Below are 21,290 nucleotides of genomic sequence, written 5' to 3'. Positions count from 1 at the left end.
GTCCTCACTGTGACTGTTAAGAGGGTGGGAAGTCTTATTATGGTAATTGAAAGGTGGAGCCTTGAAGAGGTGATCGGATTGTAGGACTGTGCAGTAGTTAATGGATTAAAAATGGTGGTCAAGGGCGTGGTTCTGAGGGCTTTAAAAGGAAAGTCTGTCTTCCTCTGTCTGCTCTGCTTCCACTGTCTTGCAATGTGAGACCCGAGTCACTGTCATCACTACCAGATGGGCTTTGGATTTCCTACCCTCAGAAACTATAAGCAATAAATTTCATTTTCTTATAAATTACCCAGTTCCAGGTATTTCTGTTATAGCAACACATAAAGGACTAATACAGAAAATTGGTACTGAGGAGTGGGGTGTTGCTTATAACAAATACTTGAAAATGTGGAAACGGCTTTGGAACTGGGTGTTGAAGAAAGGCTGGAGGAATTTGGAGGAATAGGCTAGAAAAAGCATAGCTGCTGGTGGGAGTTTAGAAGACAAGAAAACCAGGGGCAGTTTGGAAGGCCTCAGAGACTGGTTACGTGGTGGCAACCAGAATGCTGATAGAAATATGGACTGTAAAGACCATTCTAAGGAGGTCTTGGATGTAAATAAGAAGGGACTTACTGGAAACTGGAGCAAAGATCACCCTTGCTGTGAACTGGCAAGGAACTTGGCTGCATTGTGTCCATGCCCTAGGACTTTGTGGAAGTTGGAACTTAGGAGTTGTGAACCAGAGTATCTGGCAGAAGAAATTTCTTAGCAGCAAATTTCTAAGCAGGAAGCTGCATGGCTACTTGCAACAGCCTACACTGAGTTGGGGCAAAAGCAGGACATAAAGCCAGAATTTAAAAGAGAAGCAGAGTGTAAAGATTTGGAAAATTTGCAGCCTGGCCATGTGGTTGAGAAGCAGAGAGCATGCAATGGTGCGGCCCAGCAACCATTAGCTAAGAAGACTAGTACAAAGAAAGAGATTATCAAGAGAAGGAGAAAAAGGCCCTCAAGGCATTATAGAAGCATCTGGGGCCAACCCTTCCATTTCAGGCCCAAAGGCCTAGGGAGACAGAATGGTGTTGGGGAACGGGCCTGAGGCACCCTCCAAAAGCTCACTGCTCAGGCCCACCTTGGGAAGCTGCTTCTAGCACCAGCACCCCAGTTGCTTTGGCTGCTCCAGCTGTGGCTTAAATTGGCCTTAGGTGTGGCTAGACATGCAGCTTTGGAAAATACATGCCGGAAGTCTTGGCAGCATCCACATGGTGTTAGGTCTGCAGGCTTGCAGAATGCTAGAGCTGTGGAGGCTTGGGAGCATCCACCCAGGTTTCAAAGGATGTATGGAAAAGTCTGGGGTCCAGGAAAATATCTGTCCCAGGGGTGGAGTCACCACAGACAACCTAACCTGGAGCAATGCTGAGTGGAAACGTGGGGTTGGAGTTTCAGCAGAGAAACCCCATCAGCGCCATGTCCAGTGGAGCCGTGAGAGTGGGACGGCCATGGAGACCACAGACCTGTGGAGCTACCAGCGTGCAACACCAGCCTGCAAAAGCTAAAGCATCACCTGAGACCAGGAAAGCCATAGGAGTGGAGCTGCCAGAGGACTTGGGACCCCAACCCCCACACCGGCGTGCAGAGGACTTTGAACATGGAGTCAAGTTACCTGATTTGCCAGCTTTCAGATTTAATGCCTGCCCTGCTGGGTTTCAGACTTGTTTGGGACCTGTTACCCCTTTCTTTTGGCCTATTTCTCCCTTTTGGAATGGGAATATATACCCTATGTTTGTCCCACCATTGTATCTTAGAAGTGGATAACGTACTGATTTCACAAATGGGACTTTGAACTTTGGACTTGAGTTGAAACAAGTTAAGACTTTGGGGATGAAATTAATGTATTTACATGTGAAAAGACATGAGTTTTAGGGGGACAAGGGGTGGAATGTAGTAGATTGAATTATGTCTCCCCAGGACTCACTGGAGCTTGAACTGTGTTCCCCAAGTTTTATGTATTAGAAACTTAGCCCGACTGTGACTATTAAAAGGGTGGAAAATCCTATTATGGTGATTGAAAGGTGGAGCCTTGAAGAGACGATTGAATTGTAGGACCATGCAGTAGTGAACAGATTAAAAATGGTGGTCAGGGGCGTGGTTCTGAGAGCTTTAAAAGAAGAGGAGAGTGTCTTCCTCTCTCTGCTTCCAACATCTTGCAATGTGAGACCCCTGAGTCACTGTTGCCACCATCAGATGGACTTTGGATTTCCCAGCCTCAGAAACTGTAAGCAATAAATTTCAATTTCGTATAAATTATCCAGTTCCAGGTATTTCTGTTATAGCAACACAAAGTGGACTAAGGCAAGAGGGACTTGAGCATCCATGGACTCCGGTATCATCAGGGGATCCTAGAACCAGTCCCCTGTGGATACCAAGGGATGACTGTACAGTCTTTAGATGAGCAGCCATGCATCCAGGTAAAACTCAGGAAGTTTATTTGTAAAGGAAGAAGGGAAAAAAATGGATATTACAGCAGTGGTCTGTGACTTGTTTTTTTTAAATGCATAGAAAATAGCCTGGAAGAATTCACACCAAATAGCTATACTACTTAGTTCTGGAACAGCAGCAAGATCAGTGTGGGGCTGAGGAGGCAGAGTATTGCTTGAAGACTTTTACTTTTTTCATTTTTATTTTTTTATTTTGGGGGGCAGCTGGTCAGTACAGGGATCAAACCCAGAACCTTGGTGTTATCAACACCACACTCGAACCATCTGAGCTAACTGGCCAGCTCCACTTGAAATTTTTTAACAGCAATGGTATAGTAATGGTTGTATATTCACATATTAACTAAGGAATTTTTAAAAATTGAGAAAATTTTTAAGCCCTTTGTACTGATATAACATGTTAAATACATTAAATCTATCTACATTGTACGAAGCTTTTAAAGTTCACAAAGTTAGATTTTATCTAAATGAATAAGTTACTCTGAATTATTAAAACCATCCCCACTTAAAGCACTGTTCTCCAAGTTCCTCCACCCGGGAGGCAGGATGACAGTGTTTACAGAGCTCCACGCTGAGACAGAACCTGCCAAGGGCGTGGCATGTTGGTGGCAGAGATGAGACAAGAACTGGACTGAGGACCACCTTGTTCTTCCTGCATCATAACTCCTGACCATATTTCTTACCTGAAGAGAAGGCTGTACCTTCTAGCTCAGTATAATTTAGATTTCAGACACTATCGATACGATGCCTGAATGCTTCACACTAGTACTAGTGAACTTCACCCTGAAAACAAGGGAAACACAATTTTCTTATAGGTTAATGATTACAAAAATAAAAATAAAGAACTTCCCAGAAACAAACCAGTCATGAGTTTTAACTCCCTTCTGAGCCAAGTACTTAAGTTTAGGACTTACTGACCTGTTTAAAAATCCCTTCTATGAATTCTAAATAATGATGATAACATGAAAAAATAATCTTCCCCGTCAATAAATATGAATAAAACTAAAAAACAGAAAGAAAAAATAAACAAGCCAGAATCCAAAAAAAAAAAGCAGCAAAAAATCCTGGTGGGAATATAGACCCTAAGATATCCTTGTTTAAGGGAAAGGGTCCGTGGCCTATGATATCTATCAAGAACGGAGAAAGTAAAACCCGTGTCCTCCAGCCAAAGCTGCATGCAGCCCAGGGGAGGCTGCCCACCCAGACCGTCCTCTCTGGGTGGCAGGCTAGAGCAAGCGGAAGGGCTGGACACAGAGGTCCACTGCAAGCACGAACAAGATGTAAAGCAATGGCATGGGAGGAGAGCAAGCAGAACGCAGAAAAGTGGAAGAGGAAAAATGGCAAGCCAGAGAAAACCAATCCAAGAAACAACCTGCATCAAGACAGCTGTAGAAGAAATTTAAAGAATACAATGAATTTAACAAACAAGACTTCAGAGATGAGATGATAAGATAACCATGAGAAGGAAACAAGAAAAACAAGGGTAAGAAAATAAACTGAGGATCAAGGCCACACATCATAGAACCATACACAGGTAAACAGAGACAGAACAGACTCAGCTGAAAACCAAACCGCTGAAACAGTGTGTGTCACCGCAAGGCCACGGGAAGAGCGAGATGAGAGCACGGGACAGAAGGTCTCACACAGGAGGACAAGCATGCTCTAACAGAAGACAGCATCCTCCGAGAGCCAGCTCACCAAAGGACACAGATGTTCAGAGACATCTGCCAGCATGCAGACAGAGCAACCACCACAGTGGCCACCTCATGGTCATGACGGTCATGTCTGGCTGAGTCTGGAGTGTGCATGCGTGTGTGCACCAACATCTGGTTCTGCTTGGAATTTTTTTTTTTTTTTTTTTAGGAACAAATTTCATTTTCCTAAGACCAACAGTCTCTGTAGGGGGAAAAACGTCTCCCTTTGCATGAAGTAGAGCCTGGGTAATACGAGTACACTACAACTTTCCACAAATACATGTTTTTCGTCATTTACTGCCACACTATTTCATGCCTTACTAATAAAAACACCTGCCAATTTAATAGTACCTTAGAGGAGGACTGTTTAAAGGCAATTAATATGACTCAAAACATAACATATATGATCCTTTTTGGGGGGTAGCAAATGATAATATTAAATGTTTAAAAGTTACACATCAAAATAACACTGTTATCAGATATTAATGAACTAATTTATTGAATAGATCTGAATGAATAAAAGACCTGCTTTTAGCACCAATAAAAAGAATTCTTGAGATTTCTGTTCTGCAAACTTCTAGATGTGCTCCCTGACAGCATCTTTTGGGTAAAGGAATGAATGTGCTCCAAGGAGTAACTGTCCGGTCCCTGATTTTATAACACAATTCAATTCATATCGCCAAAAAGAAAAAAATCAATCCAAGTGTTTTGTCCTTTAGTTAGCATTATTACAACTTTGACGTTTCAGAGAAGAGTTTCTTCTTCCTTAAAGTGTTAACCATGAGGTAGACATCATTCAAAGTAAACATCAAGTGCTGCCAACTTCCATCAACAACGGGATTAATAATCAGAAATTCCCACTGCATTCTGATTATTCAGTGAAGTGAAGGTTTAGGGAGCAAGGCTGATCAACAGTATTCTGCCTTGAGTTTCCAAATTCCTTCACCACCAGAAGTTCTATGAAAAGTGCACAGATTTCTCAACAGTTCTCGGAAGACACAAGACTGCGACGTGGATAACTTGGACTCGAACTCCTGCAGTATCTCCCGAGTGCTGGCCTGGCCATCCACATGGGCCTGAAAAGCGATGAAGTTCCTAATGTCCACCAGAAGGTCGTCGTGTTCCGTGGTGGCAGGCAGCGGGGCACTCGCCTCTTGGAAGGGCTCGTTTTCACTCTCCAACCGCTCCGGCAGAATCAGGTGGTTTCTAGCTCTCATTTTAGCCAGGAGTGAGGATGAACAGAGGGCCCCAGAAGAAGACTCTGCACCTTCTGCTGTTCCACTAAAGTGCTGAGGCATGTTATCTTTCCCCTCTTTTTTCAGGACACTGTTCTGGAGAAAGAAGACCACCGCAATGACACATGTAATTTCTAGTTTATGCCCCACTTCCTTCCCCAAAGGCTCTAAAGGAACACAAAATAGCACATGTGCCCAGATGAGGTTGATGGGGAGAGAATGAGGCCCCATCTAACGGAAAGGGGGGAGGGTCAAACATCTAAATCTACCCATCGTTAAAGAACGCTTAAGAAAATAAACAAAAGGGAAGGCCAACTAAGCCATCCCCGTGGTCACCATCCTGCATGGTGAAAGCAGAGGGGAGGCAGAGTGGACAGGCTGGCTTCTAGGCAAGGTTCCTGGGAAACCTGCTCCAGGAAGCCCAGGCTGCTGCCGGTGCCTGGGGCTTCTCCTGTTCTTCCTCCCAAGTGGGCCCTGATCCACACACTATGCGACGAGGAACAATATCACAGCTATAATTCTTTTTCTCCACTCTTAAACCTTCTTACTCCTTCCCACCTTATACATCATGAACAACAACACAAATCCAACTTTGAAAGGGCCTCAAATCCCTCCTGGATAACATGGGAAGTCAAAAAGTTTCTCTATTCCTAAATGTGTTCATATTAATCTAAAATTGGAGTCTGAACGTGGGAGTTTCCAAGTTTTCTCATTAACATTACCCTTAACCAGAAAGACTGAAGAGAGTACTGAGTGGTGGGGTTTGGCCTACTTTTACTGCCACTGAAGCACTCAAGGCACATGGGTGTCATGGAACAGGGAGAGATGGGCACTCAGCCCCAGCAGCTGGTAAACTGCAGGCAACATTCAAGGCAGTTTTCTGGACCTTCATTCTAGAGGGCAGTGGTCTCTGGAACTGGCACTTCCCTTCCAGATGGGGCCGACTGTACAGGCAGCAACACACCTATCCCTTTATCAACTCTAAGGGCAATACTGCTACAGATCTTGGGTTAAAGACTTGTCTTTTAGGAAGTCAGCTAGTCCTTTTAGATTCAAATGAAAGTACACCATAAGTCAGAGCATCCAACACAAATATCAGGTATCATTATACCAGTGAAAACCATTTTCTTCACATCTGGAATCGGGTGAAATTTTCATGGCAATTCAATCAAGCAAGTCTCACCCTGAAAAGCAAAAAGGCTATCACATTACCTGGCATTTCTCTGCTGGAGATGTTGAAGAAGGGCGCTGCACAGAGAAGCTGGAATTCCTTTTCTGACCAAACCTACTCCTAAATGAGGGAAAGAATCAGAGTAGATAAAAACACTTGCTTTTGTGACCTGGAGATCAAAATTCTCTCTCCACGGCTAACCTCTTCCTGGGAAGATTTTCACGTGCATGGTCATTCTCTCACAGTCACGCCATTTCTCCCCTTCCCTTCGAAGCCTCCACTTCACTCGCCTGTGAAGTAACTGCCGCATCTCAGAATGAGAACTACTCATTATCCTCATTCAAAACCTTCAAATTCCAGGTAGGAAAATTATTATTTTTTTGGCGGCTGGCGGGTACTAGGATCTGAACCTCAGGCCTTGGTGTCATCAGCACCCCACTCTAAGCAAGTGAGTTACCAGCCAGCCAGGAAAATTATTCCAAAAGACCATACTGCACAGCAGAGTAATTACTGATTGCTGTAAACTGGCTAGTCATCTTATTAAAATTTAATCATTACTCTGTATCTCTTACTATTTTTAACGACATCATCTCTCAAACAGAACTGTTCACTTCTCCTTCCCCTGGAAACTCACTATGGAAAATGGGAAGAAAGTGAGGCAGAAGGTAAGATTACAATGGTATTTCCCCAAGTCACCCAAATCTGGCTGACACAATCCCACCCTGAGATTACTGTGAATAAACAAGAGGATAAGCATCCACACCAGCCATGACTTTACTTCTAGCCTTAATTGTTTGGCCTCCCGCAAGCACGGCAAGGCAGCATCTCTTACTTTATTCCTGCTGGTGCACCAGAAGTGCCCCTGTGGCCAGTCCAGGTGGGAACACCAGATGCTGCTCCCAGACACCGCTGCCGAGAGAGCCTCAGGGCTTTCAAGGCGTCCTGGGCCACTCGGTTGGCTTCTGCCTCCACCAGCATGTAATCTGGACAGGCTCCATCCATGATGGCATCATGCTTCATGACGCTGTGCACGCCGACTAACAAGAACAAAGAAAACAGCAAAAGTGATATTTCAGTTTGCAGAGCAGACACTTTTCTCCTCTATAATAGCCTAGTGTGTGGTAGACAAGAAATAATGAACAATTTGAGCTGTTATTGACCAAGTGGCCATTATGACTCAGGAACTTCACTAATGCTGTTTCTATGCATACTCACCACCTGTGAGGTAGAGACTATTAATTATCCCTGTTTTATAATAATTGAAGCACAAGGCTTTAATCACAACATTAACATTTAAACTCCTCCCTGCTACCTGGAAAGGAAGCAAAAACTTTACATTAATAAACTTTTTAGTGAAGGAAAAAATAAAACCAGAGTTATAAAATTTTTTAAAAATAATGATCATAAAAACACTACATATCAGAATCACTGGGATACATTTAATGCAGTCATCACTGGAAAATGCATAGCCTTGAAAACTTGAATAGATAAAAATGAAATAAAAATAAATTTTCAAGTAAGCCGAAAAAAACCCCACTAAAATACACACACAAAAAAAGCAGATGGAAGAAAGTAATAAAGATAAAAGCAAAAATTAATGAAGTAGAGAACCGTGGATCTAATCAAGAAATCAAATCCTGGTTTATTGAAGAAAAAAAAAAGAATCACAAAACAACCAACCTACTTAGCTTAACTTAATCAAAGAAAAAAGGAAAAATAAATTTATGAAATTATAAGTGACAAGGGGGAAATCACCTTAAACCAGAAGTGAATTTTTTAAAAAATCATTAAAAAAGCATTTTGTAGATATATATGCAAACTTGAAAGCTAGGCAAAATACATACTTTCCTAGGAAAACAGACCAGTAACTACAGAAGAGAGAAAGTTATCAAGGAACTACCTTAGAAAAAAGCCCAAATGGTTTCACAGAATTTTAACAAATATTCAAAGACCAAATAGTCCCAATGCTATACAAATTATTCCAGAGAATTGAGAAGGAATTCTTTCTATAAGTACAACACTGACAACTAAACCTGATAAACATATTACAAAGAAAACTACAGACCAATATCATTAATGAACATCAATGAAAAATACTAAATATGTCAATAAACAGAATCTAACAGCAAAGAAAGAAAATAACACACTGTGGCATTATTTTAGGAATTCAAGGTTGGTTCAGTATTAGGAAAACCATCACATAATAAACCTAATATGGTTTATCATGTCCACAGATGATATTCCTACAGATGCTGAAAATGCCTTTGACAAAATTCAACGTTCCTGCCTGCTGATAACACTCAAGAAATTGAGAATTAATTGATATTTCCTTAATATAATAAAACATATACCTTAGTCTTAATGCCAGAATCTTACTTAATGGTAAATACTAGAAGTTATTTCCGCTAAGAATGTAAAAGATGTTCATTATCTCTAATACTTAATATTTTATTTCACATTTGCTAGTGTGATTAGAAAAAGGGAATCAATTAGAGACATGTGAAATTGAAAATGAAAAAGTAAAATTTTCCTTTCGAGGTTTTTTTTTTTAACGACAGTATTCCTTAGAATATACATGTATATATATGTATTTATTTATACATATATATGTGTACATATGTATACATATATGTGTGTACATATGTGTACACATATACACACACACAGGTACAAATAAATATATACACGTACATCTGTTTCTGTGTCCGTCTGTAAAAACCATGAGTTTGGCTGTACACACACACACATACATACATATACACATACATCTATTTCCTAGCTGTTCACTAGAAAAGCAGTGACATGCCAGTAACCACGAACACTCTGAGAACCCATATCCTAGTTTCTAACTACCATTCTCCAGGGCTCCCTGGAAAAATGGCTGATTCCAGGGCTGGGGTAGAAAAAATGAGTTGAGCCCGGAACATCTTGGTGTGCCAGGAAGGAGGTGCTCAAAGAATAATGGGGACACATCAGAGGAACAAAGGAGTCAGCTTAACGGAGCTCCCATTAGGCAAACCTAAGACAATGTGAGTATCACAATAACAACACTAATGGATTACAGTCATAAAGAAAAAGAGAATCCATGAGTCCATATTGATATAAAAATAAATAATAAATAAATAAAGGAGAAAAACCTTCCTCACAGTAGAATGTTAATCACCATTTGGCAGCCCTATAGTAATAACTGACTGAAGGAAAGAATTATCAACAGACATTAAATCCAGTGGACAAAAGCTTGATGAGGGACAGGATATTTACATAGTCTCAAAGAATATACTTCAAAGTACGTACTAATTACAAAGGGAAAAATATTAACTTTAGAGTTGAGAAACCTGGCAGACCCCAGCTTAATCTTAAAAGTTCACCAGTAATAGGACAAAAGAACAACATGTCTCTGAATAGATGCACTGAGTAAGCTGCAATGTCATCTCTGTGGTATTCCTGCCAAAAATGTATGCACGTATGTATGTGCGTGTGTGAATGAGAGAGTAAATGCTGAAAAATGTTAGTAACCGGGGTGAAGGATGTAGGTGAGTTCTTTGTACTATTCAAACTTATTTTAAGTTTGAAATTATTTTAAAACAAGAAATTAACAAAAAAATTTAACCATGTTAAAGTCTTTCTGAAATGCCATACACAAATCTGTCTTCTTGAACAGCACCATAAACAGCAATCTCTGGTAACTCAAGGCCATCACACTGTGAACACAGTGACTGCTGAGGGTGGGGCAAGATAATACCCCTGGGAGGACTAAGCTGTGCGGGGCTATCTGTCCTCCACAGTCTTGAGCAATTGTTGAGTCTACTTCACCTAATTTTGCTCCCTTGAGAATGGCTATCAGCTTTCCTACCTGTAGAATGTTTGCCGCTAGCCATCCTCCTGTCTCTTTCCCCCGATCTGTAACTGTAATCTCCCGTGGCTGGAAAATCAGGTAAATACAGCATGCAAAGAACCTGCCTATTAATGTTCACATAGTGTGCACCTATTTTAAGCATTGCATCCTTCCTGAAGCAGTTATAAGTCAATTACTATTGTTTTCCAAAGTTTCAAATTCTTCTAGGTCTTCAGAAGAGGGGTAAATACAATTTTCAAAATGTCAATACATTTCAAACCTGACTTTTAGAAGAAAAACACTTCTGGCTGAGAGCTCACTCTGCATAGTCAATTAAAGGCTGCTCCTGCTAGAAACAGCCTACTCACCTCCTGACCCAGTACCCCTGTGGCAGATGCAGCAACAGGATTACCTGATTTTTTGAAAAGCTTTTCAAGAACATAATCATCAGTGCTCTGTTTCCTGGCCTCCCTCTCATCTGCACTGTCCTGCTTCTGGAACTGCCTTTTCTTCACCAGGTATGGAATCCGGGTTCCTTCAAACTTGGCGTCCCTGCGATGCTTAGCGTTCTGAGGCTTTTGCTTTGGTCTCAGGTGTTTCTGCAGGGTCTCTGCTGCTGCCATGCCATGATGTTTTGTTTTTGACTTGTGCTTACAGAAGTTATTTTCCATCTGCTCTCTCTCACAAAAGGGCTCTGTCTGAACCTGGCAGCCTTCTCTTTCATGAGAAAGACCGTGCCTTTCATCAACACTGCCCTCAACAGGTGGCATGGACACTGTGCTGATTCTTGGAGAATTTGAACTTTCCCCCTTTTCACTCATCACCGATGACCCCTCTGGTCTAGACACCGCGCTGGCCTCTTCTCCAAGCCTGTAACTGCCAGGCACATTACTACTCGTGTGAGGGTCAGCTTTCAAAGGATCGCTTTGGTGAGAAGTTACTGCATTTACTTCAGTTCCTGTGGCCTTAGATTTCCCCTCAGATGACGTGGCATCATGTGTAGATGCATCAGAACCAGGGAACATTTTGCATTTTAGAATGTCATGGTCTGTTCCAGAGGCTGGTTGAGTCTTCCTTTTTAAATGGCATTTTGGTGTCTGAACATCTGAATCAGTTCCTATATAGGGGAAGACCACAGCTAATATTACATTGCATAATTCTTATGTAAGTTATTATGTTAAATGAGATCATTTTACATAATACCTGCAAAAATAGCACTTGTTTCAGTGCTCTGAGATGTGTCAGGACTAGTCAGAGTAAATAGCTCATAAAGATCATTGGATTTGAAAAATCGCCTTTGTTTGGGATCTTTCAGAACTCTGTTTGTCAAAAACTGCTTGAAGATTTGCCTAGAAAGATAGAAATTAAAGTGGTATGAAACAAAGTTTAGCTCTACCTCAAGGTCAAGTTATAAAACAATGTAAGAGAGAAAGGATATCTGCAGCTGCACAAATGGCTAAATAATCCCCCAAACTTTCAGCCTTGGAAAATTATAATTCTGGAAGTACATAATACATTAGTTGGCCTCCCACATTTTACAAAATTTAAATGAGAAATAACACCTTATTACTTATACTTAAGGAGCTTTTTCAACCTCCAAGATTCATCGCATGTCAAGAAACACCTTTTCACACATAGTCACATAACTCACAGCCTCTGAGTGGGAAGGAGGTGGTCTCCCTGCCTCATGGACCAAGGTCCCCTGCCCACTCAGGACCATTCCATGATGGGGGCTCGGGAAACTCTCTTACCTTCACTTTGCGATATTTCCATTCTGACCTCCTTTCTCCCCAGTCCCACCCACTACTTCACACTCTGCTAAAGTACCACAACATCATTGCCCTCGCAGAGCAATCTCCACAAAGCAGCAATGTCACCCTCGCAGTTACTGATTCTTCAGGCTAAAGTGTGTAACTCTAAGAGGAAGCTCTCTTCTCACAGCATTCAACTTGTCTCCAGCCCTCTCAACAGGCCCTTGAAGAACAGGTAAGATTGCACGCACTGCCCAGCACATGGTGGAGAGCAGGGAACCTCCCTTTAGGAGCTGGGCTATGGGCTCAAGAACAAAGTCTCTGGTGGGGGAAGGGGAGGAGCTGTCATATCCTGGCTCTGCTGTTGAAGTTACCATCGCCTAGAATCCCCTAGTCATTCTATGGAAAGTCGGAGGAAGAAATGGGTGCCCTGCCAACCTCTAAGAGTGTATGAGCCAAAGACCACCAGACACCCACACTGATCACACCTGGGTGATGTGTATAAATGCCAATATGGGGACATTCTATCTTGTCACTTTTTAAATTTTTCTGAAAGAAAGAGGCATACCATAGTAGGTAGGAATGTCTCAGATAACAATTAATATGAAGTTTACACATAAGTGCTTCTTGAAGTAGAATAAGGTAAAAAAATTATTGCCTCCAAAGACATTTTTGAAAAACTCACAATAAGCCACTTAAGCTTATTTTAATGGTAAAAAATACAAAATGAAAACAAAAAATTATATCCCTTAAGTTATAGCAATTGTTACTCTAAGATGGAAAAACCTGCTAGAATAACACTTTTAAAAAACTCCCTGGTCAAAACTCTGGGTGCACAGAGCCAAGGAGCGGGCAACTGCCCACACTGACCGGTGGTAGATCTTCTCTTCAATGGTGCCTGCGGTCAGAAGCCTGTACACGGTCACCTGCTTCTTCTGGCCAATTCTCCACGCTCGCTCCCGGGCCTATGGCAGAGAGAGACGTCTCAACAAGGGCCCTTCCCATGACAAGTGCCAACCAAAAGAAACAAAGATTCCCAGAGTTAGAATTTTGGCTAAGGCCAAGTATACCTAAGGCCTGTGAAGGAAGATAAATAGTCAGTTGACCAAGATAGAACCGAGACATCTCTGCCTGAAAAAAAAGTTTGCAACTGCATGCTCCTTTTACCCCAAATCTAAGAACGGATGCCAATGGATAAACTGCTGAAGACTCTCTTTCATGTCGAAGAATAGGAAACAACCAAAATGCGACCCATATGGTGAAGACAACTAGAATATCAAAGGACAATCACCAGTGCTAACCATGAAACTATATTTCTACTAATACATTCTTTTTTAAAAGTAAAAACCTGACCTGCGTGTCTGTGCTTGGGTTCCAGTCAGGGTCGTAGATGATGACTCTGTTTGCCCCTGTCAAGTTGACTCCTATGCCGCCCACCCGAGTAGTCAGAAGGAACACAAAGATGGATGTGTCCTAGGGGCAAGACACACAGCACTTAGTATGCATACCTAAGACTAGTTACAGCGCCTCACCTCTGCACTCACATATGCCACACGTGGAAATACTGGGCTGTTCCCAACACAAGGATTGTTTATGTCCTAGAGACCTTTGGTGAATTAGCATCTCGTCTCACACTTCTTATTTTTAAATTTTTAATATTATTATATTAGCAATAATTAAAAATTAAGTCTTCAAGAGAAACTCATTCTTTGGTCAAATGCACACACACGCATGCACCTCCCCCACACCAATAATCCATAAGCGCATAGAGTTAAAGCAAAAAGCTCCCCTTCACCTGCTACGCAACCCCTGACGTAAGCATGCTGGGTCAGGTGTGGGTGTGGACACACTAGCTCCTCTCCCTCCACATACAGCAGCACTGCTGGACTTCTCTGTTATGTTTGCTTGTTACCTCATTGTATCTTGAAATCAGTGGTTGTCTTGAAGCTATCGTAGTGGTACCATCCATCTTGAGATAGGAATAATTCTGGGCTCTGAGGAATACTTCAAGAATGTGCAGCATCTACTTGGGGGTGGGGAGATAAGAGTTCACAAATCACATACACACTCCCAATGAGTGCTTCTACATTTGTGTAAATGGTCACACCTTCCCCAATGGGCCTATCTCAAAAGGGGTTTCTTGATTTAAGGCAGAATATAGCTGTTATAACAAGTGTATTTTTAGGATTTCCTTATAACTTTTGTGAGTAGCCTGAGGTCAGGCCCCAACTCACCTGCACACCAAAATTACATGGTGAGTTTTTTTATAAGCCAACTTCTGAACACCATCTCTAGAGAAAGATCCAAACTCCCTAAGAGATCTGCAGGCTGCCTCCTCAGTGTCAGTGTTAGACTTGCTTTGGAATTATTATTCTAGATCATAGCTTGTTTTTTGAATTAGTGGTCACAAGTCACAGAGAAGAAACTTGTTTCCTGTATGAAGTTTGTGCGCTCACCTGTCTTGACTGAGAAAATAGCAATACTCGTTGACCCTGCTTGTACCATATTTTCAACAAAGACTCAACAACAATCATTTTCCCAGAACGTTTCCAGTATCCAAACTGATCTTCTTCTAGCTCATCATCTGGAAGACCTCTGAGGTTCTTGGGACCTCCAGAAAAGAGATCAGGGTGGTTGCAGATTTTTCTTAGAGCTGTAAGTCCAGAGAAAATCTGTGGTGTAAAAGAACATAGGTGTACTCAGATTACCCCACGTAAAATAATATTCCCTCAGGAAGAAGGGGAAGGAGGCTGTTCAGTGTGTAACAGATTAAAAAAGAATTCTTCACCAGCTCGTTAGTTTCCCCTAATCACAGCACTCTTAGGAGCTGGAAGAAAGTAACTTTCATTCATCTTCTCTCCCTGATAGAACAAGTTCTCTAGAAACAAAAAAATTCTTTTTTTTTTTTCCTTTTTGTCTTTTTTCGTGTCCGGCAACGGATCGCAACCCTCAGTGTCGCACCCGTACCGGACCGGGACTGGCAACGGGATCGCAACCCTCAGCGCTGTACCTGTATCTCACTCAGCCAGTGAGCGGGAACCGGTCTGTATGTGGGATCCGAACCCTCGGTGGGAGCGCCACCGAGCTCCCAAGCGGTGCACTGTAGCAGTGCGCCACCAGGCTGGCCCGAGAAACAAAAAAATTCTATTGGATTAAACTTGTCTCTATGGGTCATATTCAAGTACTGATAATTCATTTCACCTCACGAGAAAAAAAAGGTATGCAGTACATAGTATTACACATTTGATATAAGAAACTGAGTCACCTTTTAAATACAGATCAGAAATGTCATACCAATTTGAATTTGGAGAAATCGGGCCGAGCCCGTGGCGCACTCGGGAGAGTATGGCGCTGAAGAAACACAAACCCACACTTAGTGTCGAGCATTGCCAGTAGCTCAAATGTTATCACAGAAGAATTCAGGAAAATGATTCCTCCTCAGTGTGCTTGCCCTAGCAGACCAGGGCTGCCCCCTACATTCTGCACAGGACCATCGGTCCCTGCAGGGCTCATTCTCATAGGCCCTATCGTTCACAGCTATTTTCCACTAGACTACACAGTGGTGGATTCACCTGTAACAGTGATGTAATACAGATGAAAAGAGGGCGCACTGAAATTTAACTATATGTTCTCTTACTTTGGGAAGGGCTTTAATTCTCACCAAAACATTTTCAAGAGGGCCCTGGAGAATCCCTGGGCCAGTGGCAGCCTACACCAGGTGAGTACCGTGATGCCCAGCTCCCAGCACACATACTTTGCTGGCCCAGTACGTTTCGATCAGTTGTCTAGTACCAGCAGCCCATTCTCACTTAAAGTGTCTGGGGACACTCCACAGCAGGAAAGGTGTTCCAGAAAAACAAATTCTATCACATTCATTTTATTTATATAATGCGGTTTTTCTGAGAAGACACTATCTAGCAATTTCTGAATTCTGGACAATAGTAGAAAGACAGCTTTCTTAACATTGGAAGGAATAGAAAGTCCTTTCACACGCTGATAAGAATTACAGCCAGGGACATTTGAACCAGAATTATTTCTGGTTTCTAACATCGTAGTGGTACATTATTCATAGGGGTATGGCGTTCACTCCTTTAAGAAGCTGATAAAACTTATAAGTCCTCATAATCCTCTCCTCTTAATATATAATTTTGGTCACAATTTCTGGGAAAACCCAGGTATCTACCTGACACCCACTACCTGCCAGGTAAGACCCAGGGAGTAACAGGAACTGCACGGCCTGTGGTCACACTTGCATCTGGGTTCCACTCGCAGCTCATGGCTATGCAACCTTTANACGCTGATAAGAATTACAGCCAGGGACATTTGAACCAGAATTATTTCTGGTTTCTAACATCGTAGTGGTACATTATTCATAGGGGTATGGCGTTCACTCCTTTAAGAAGCTGATAAAACTTATAAGTCCTCATAATCCTCTCCTCTTAATATATAATTTTGGTCACAATTTCTGGGAAAACCCAGGTATCTACCTGACACCCACTACCTGCCAGGTAAGACCCAGGGAGTAACAGGAACTGCACGGCCTGTGGTCACACTTGCATCTGGGTTCCACTCGCAGCTCATGGCTATGCAACCTTTGACCAGTTACCCAACTCCTCTACACCCATCTCCAGCTGAAAGCTGTGACTCCCCATCTACCATACGGGACTGCATTCCAGTGAACTGAGATGACATTATGTGGAAACCCTGGCACATTCTGCACACTAGTTTCCTTTCCTCCCCCACTTCCTTGTGTCCACAACTCATTCGTCCAGCTTCTAATTCTTTAGCTGACCTGCATCTCTCCATTGAGAATCTTGTAAACTTCTTTGGAATCAATGAAATTTTGGTAGACTTTATGCTGCTCATCTGTAAGACGGCAAAATAAGACCTACAGGGAAAAAAAGAAAAGAAACCATAATTTCAAAAAAGTAAAAATTTAACAGAATAAAATAACTAAAATATCAACAAAATTTCTTAGGGTACAATGTATGCAATTTTAACAATGCACCTCTTATTAAAACATGACAACAATCTCTTTCATAGCTGAACAAAGAGCATAGTTATTCACCCCCGTCCCTCCACTTCTGTCATTCACCCACTTCCTTGTCCCCACCCCATTGTGCCAACTGCTCCTGAAGATCCTGAAGACACAAGCAAGTCCAGGACCCAGGTATGCACATCCTCCTCCCTAGCCTCAATATGCTAAGACCGTCCCCCCTTCCGTGACCCTTGCCCACACTCCACAGATCTGACCAGAAACCTCAACCTTGCCTGGAACACTCCCTTTCCTGGAGTTCTAAGTGCAGGCCCACAAGTTCACCAAACTTGTGTCTGACAGCAACTCCTACCCTCCCAGCCCAACTGTGTTAATCACTCCATGACACGGCATTCTCTGGCTCTCTGCCCCTCACCCCTCCTTTGTCCAAGTCCACCACTGCCATCTCATGGTGCAGGCCCACAAGTTCACCAAACTTGTGTCTGACAGCAACTCCTACCCTCCCAGCCCAACTGTGTTAATCACTCCATGACATGGCATTCTCTGGCTCTCTGCCCCTCACCCCTCCTTTGTCCAAGTCCACCACTGCCATCTCATGGCCTGGCTTTCTTCTTTGGCCAGTCATATTCCCATGGATGGTCCTTCAGCTACCCCTTAGCCAACTACTCGGACCCTTTTCAACCCATTACCCTGTAAACTTCCAAATGCAGAATCAACTCAACCATCTGCTTCTGCATTCCTTTATGGCCAGTGCCAAGTGGTGTCAGGGAATGACTCACATTGGTGGTGGCCTGCCACTTCCCACTCCCACCCCGGGGTCCTGCACGTGCACTCTGCCCGACACCTCCTACAAGTCCAGAATGCAGAGCTGAGGCTCCTGGTGCTCCCCAAGACACCCACCGAACCACCCAGCCACCTCTGTCTCAACCTCTACTTACAAATGATCGAACAAATAAAAACAAAACAATGAGAATCAAACTAAGGCTACCAGAATCAGTCATGATTCCCAGTTTTTACTCCCTAAAATGTCTCTACTTCTGCATCCACCTCACCTTATTTCCTTTATTCCCAGAGGAAGAGGTTCCTGGGCAGGATCAAGGGCAGCCCTCCAGCCTTTGCATGGGATCTGAAAACCCACTGCTCTTCCTGGGGACAGTGACCCGTTAGACTCTCCAAAAGTCAAGGGGGAAACTCCCTGAGGAAACAGCACCCATCCCGTCTCTACTTCCTCACTTCCAGCCTCTCCTGAAGCCAGCACCTGGCACGAGCCTGGCGGGCACCTCTGCTGATGCCACTGATGCCATGTTCTGGATGCCGCCGCCCATGCCTTCCTGGTTGCCAAACAGGCTGGTTCTTCCCAGCTCATTCCTCCGACACCTGCCTCAGTGAGTCCACCTCTCCTCGCCCACTGCCTCCCATCTGCCTCACCGCCCAAGTATCCCCAGCCAGCTCCTCGTCTTTCACCCTCATGTGCATGTTGCTGTCCCTGGCCTGCCTGTCACTCTACACATGCTCCTTGGGCAAACGCAGACTTGCCAGAGTTCCAGCCCCTTCACAACCACCACCTGGAAATGGCTGTTCCATGGGCACCCCAAATATAGCCTCACTTATCTCATCAGCTGTGCCCCCCCCAGGCTGTCTGTGCTTGTGAAGCTTCTGCTGCAGCAGATCCACCAGTGGCAACAGTGGCTTCCCGTAGCATCCTGCAGGAGGCCACCAGGCAGCAACAGCAGCTTTTAGCAACAGCCTCCAGCAGCAGCGGCCTCCCTGTGCCCCCCCCCCAGGGGTGTCCCAGGGGCGGGGGCACTGTGAATCAGAGCCACTTGTCCTTTATACTTAAGTCTGACAACCCAGGACACCTGGGTGCACATGCACAATTATAGTAGACAATAACCAAGGAACACCTGGGTGCACATGCATATTTACATCAAATGCTCGGCAAGATTCCAAACCCCTGAGGGACCCTGACCATTTATCTTCACTTTCCCTACAAGGACTGACTGGCCTCCCAGCTCCTGAGACCCTGGTCCTTTCAGTATTGCTGGCTACTGCTGTTGTAAGCTGCTGCTACTGCTGAGGAAGCTGAGGACTGAGCTTGTGTTGTCTGCCAATGGCTCCGGGATCTTTCCCAATTACCTAGCTCATGACCTACATGTGAGGGGTCTATGACCCAGCCTGGTATGTGAGGGTTCTGTGACCCCATCTGTACGACAGGTTTGAAGGGTCTATGGGCCCAAGTCCTAGCAATACAATCGGCTACGTTGGCAGGATTCCAACAATTGCCCTAATCCTACAGTCCTTGACTGCAATAATTTTTGAGGAAAATCGCAGAATATGAAGCAGACACGAGAGTGAGGATGAGAAAGGACAAAAAAGACACCAGAGCGCTGGCTAACAATTGGAGACCACTCAGGGGGCTGTGGCCTGAGGAAGCAGCATCAAGGGGAGAGCTCTCGGGGACCACAGAGATAAAGGGCTAAATCTGGAGATAGTTTGGGGGAAGGGAAGAACCAGGGATGAAAGTGGCTTCGGTGACAGATCTCCACAATCCCTTAAAGTTTCAACATTCAAAGTTGATAGTGCACTTACTTTTTAGGCATCGAGTAGAAGACACAGTTGTCTATTAAGATTACAGAACATTAGGGTAGGCTGGCTTGTTAGCTCAGCCGGGTATAGTGCAGGGTTAGAACACCGAGGTCAAGAGTTCAGATCCCTATACCTACCAGCTGCTAAAAAATTTAAAACAAAGACTTGAGAACATCAGGATGGAACTGAAAAGGATGAGCCTTTTCACTCCTAAGTCAGACCTCATCACTTCTTTGCTCAGTACCTGCCCGTGAATATCCTCCTCTCTCACAGGAGACTCCGCAGTCTTCCCCAGGACCAGCCGGCCATCTGACTTCTTCCCTCAGGAGGGAGAGCAGAGCCTGTGCACTAGAGGAGGAGCCCTGCTGAGGGCAGATGCCTGGCAGACTCACCTGCCCCAGACGGGTGCATGCAGACATGGGCCCGCTGCCCCCCAGTGCCAGGAGCACACCAGTTAGCCTCATCAGTCACACAAGGCAAAGTCAGAGTGAAGGGCAGGCTGCCTGGCAGACTCACCTGCCCCAGACGGGTGCATGCAGATATGGGCCCGCTGCCCCCCAGCGCCAGGAGCACACCAGTTAGCCTCATCAGTCACACAAGGCAAAGTCAGAGTGAAGGGCAGGCACACCTGTGCTTTAGGAATGCTTTATTAACACCTGATTCACAAACCTGCTCATTTTTATCGGGCAAGGAAAGGCTCATCTTGACATCTGACTTCATTCTCCGCAGTAGGTATGGATTTATGGTATCTCGCAAGACACACGCACACTTATAAGCAGTTTTAACCTTTAATAAGAGAAAAAGGGGAAATTACTGTGTGTTTAAGGAATGCATTTGTTCTTACCTCTCAATTGATTCCATTGCTTAAAAAACAAAATAATGGTCAACGGTTGTATAAAAACTAGTAAAAATTCTATATATTCCAGGGGGCAGTAGCTTTCCTAATACTATTATAAGTAAAAAAAAATCTCATTCACCAAAATGTACAACAAAAAAACAATTTTGTGCCTATTCTTCCTCAATACTTTGCCATAATTATTATTATATAGTTAAATCCTAAAGAAGGGATTTATTTTGTTCTTGACCACCGTCTAGGGGAAAAACTGCTTTTAAACGAATCTCTGTTTATAATCTTGTATTCTCCAAAAGTAACAAAGGAACTGCCACTCTGCAAGACTTGAGATCAAAAGATAACTCAGGGGAGAGCTACCGCACTGGGAGCAGCCAGCTAAAACACAGAGATTACCGCCCACTGGAGACTATAAGAGCACATTCAAGAAAAGCCCTGTGATCCCAGAAATGAAAGGTCACTTTGGCCTAAAATGGAGCATATGGTTCCATAAGTTCCATAATGGAGCACGGTCACATGAGATGGGTATTAACTGCACAGGGAAAGACAAAGACCCACAGCCCAGGAAACCACTCCCTCTGCCATTCTCTTAAAGGCAAACAAAGAATTCAGTAAATTATAGATACTTAAAAAAAGATCTAAATAGGGCCGGCCCGTGGCTCACTCGGGAGAGTGCGGTGCTGATAACACCAAGGCCATGG

At 43.6% G+C, this 21,290-nt stretch overlaps 1 protein-coding gene across 1 annotated transcript in view; it reads right to left on the bottom strand.

The window, feature by feature from the left end:
- Positions 1-4,640: 4,640 nt before the first annotated feature.
- The window catches only part of ERCC6 (excision repair cross-complementation group 6), an 86,266-nt gene continuing 69,616 nt past the window's right edge, over positions 4,641-21,290 (bottom strand). The window contains exons 10-20 of the mRNA XM_008576579.1: positions 20,409-20,525; positions 16,950-17,045; positions 14,614-14,829; positions 14,070-14,180; positions 13,511-13,630; positions 13,028-13,122; positions 11,610-11,755; positions 10,819-11,523; positions 7,404-7,608; positions 6,613-6,691; positions 4,641-5,496 (exon numbers count right to left, since the gene is read on the bottom strand). Coding sequence (XP_008574801.1) covers positions 5,074-5,496; positions 6,613-6,691; positions 7,404-7,608; positions 10,819-11,523; positions 11,610-11,755; positions 13,028-13,122; positions 13,511-13,630; positions 14,070-14,180; positions 14,614-14,829; positions 16,950-17,045; positions 20,409-20,525 — 2,313 coding nt within the window. The 3' untranslated portion in view covers positions 4,641-5,073. The remainder of the gene's footprint in view (positions 5,497-6,612; positions 6,692-7,403; positions 7,609-10,818; positions 11,524-11,609; positions 11,756-13,027; positions 13,123-13,510; positions 13,631-14,069; positions 14,181-14,613; positions 14,830-16,949; positions 17,046-20,408; positions 20,526-21,290) is intronic.

This window comes from Galeopterus variegatus, unplaced genomic scaffold (genome assembly GCF_000696425.1).
Source record: "Galeopterus variegatus unplaced genomic scaffold, G_variegatus-3.0.2 Scaffold1369, whole genome shotgun sequence".
Taxonomy (NCBI): domain Eukaryota; kingdom Metazoa; phylum Chordata; class Mammalia; order Dermoptera; family Cynocephalidae; genus Galeopterus; species Galeopterus variegatus.
The sequence above is the reverse complement of the archived record's forward strand: the minus strand, read 5'-3'. Positions and strand labels throughout refer to the sequence as shown.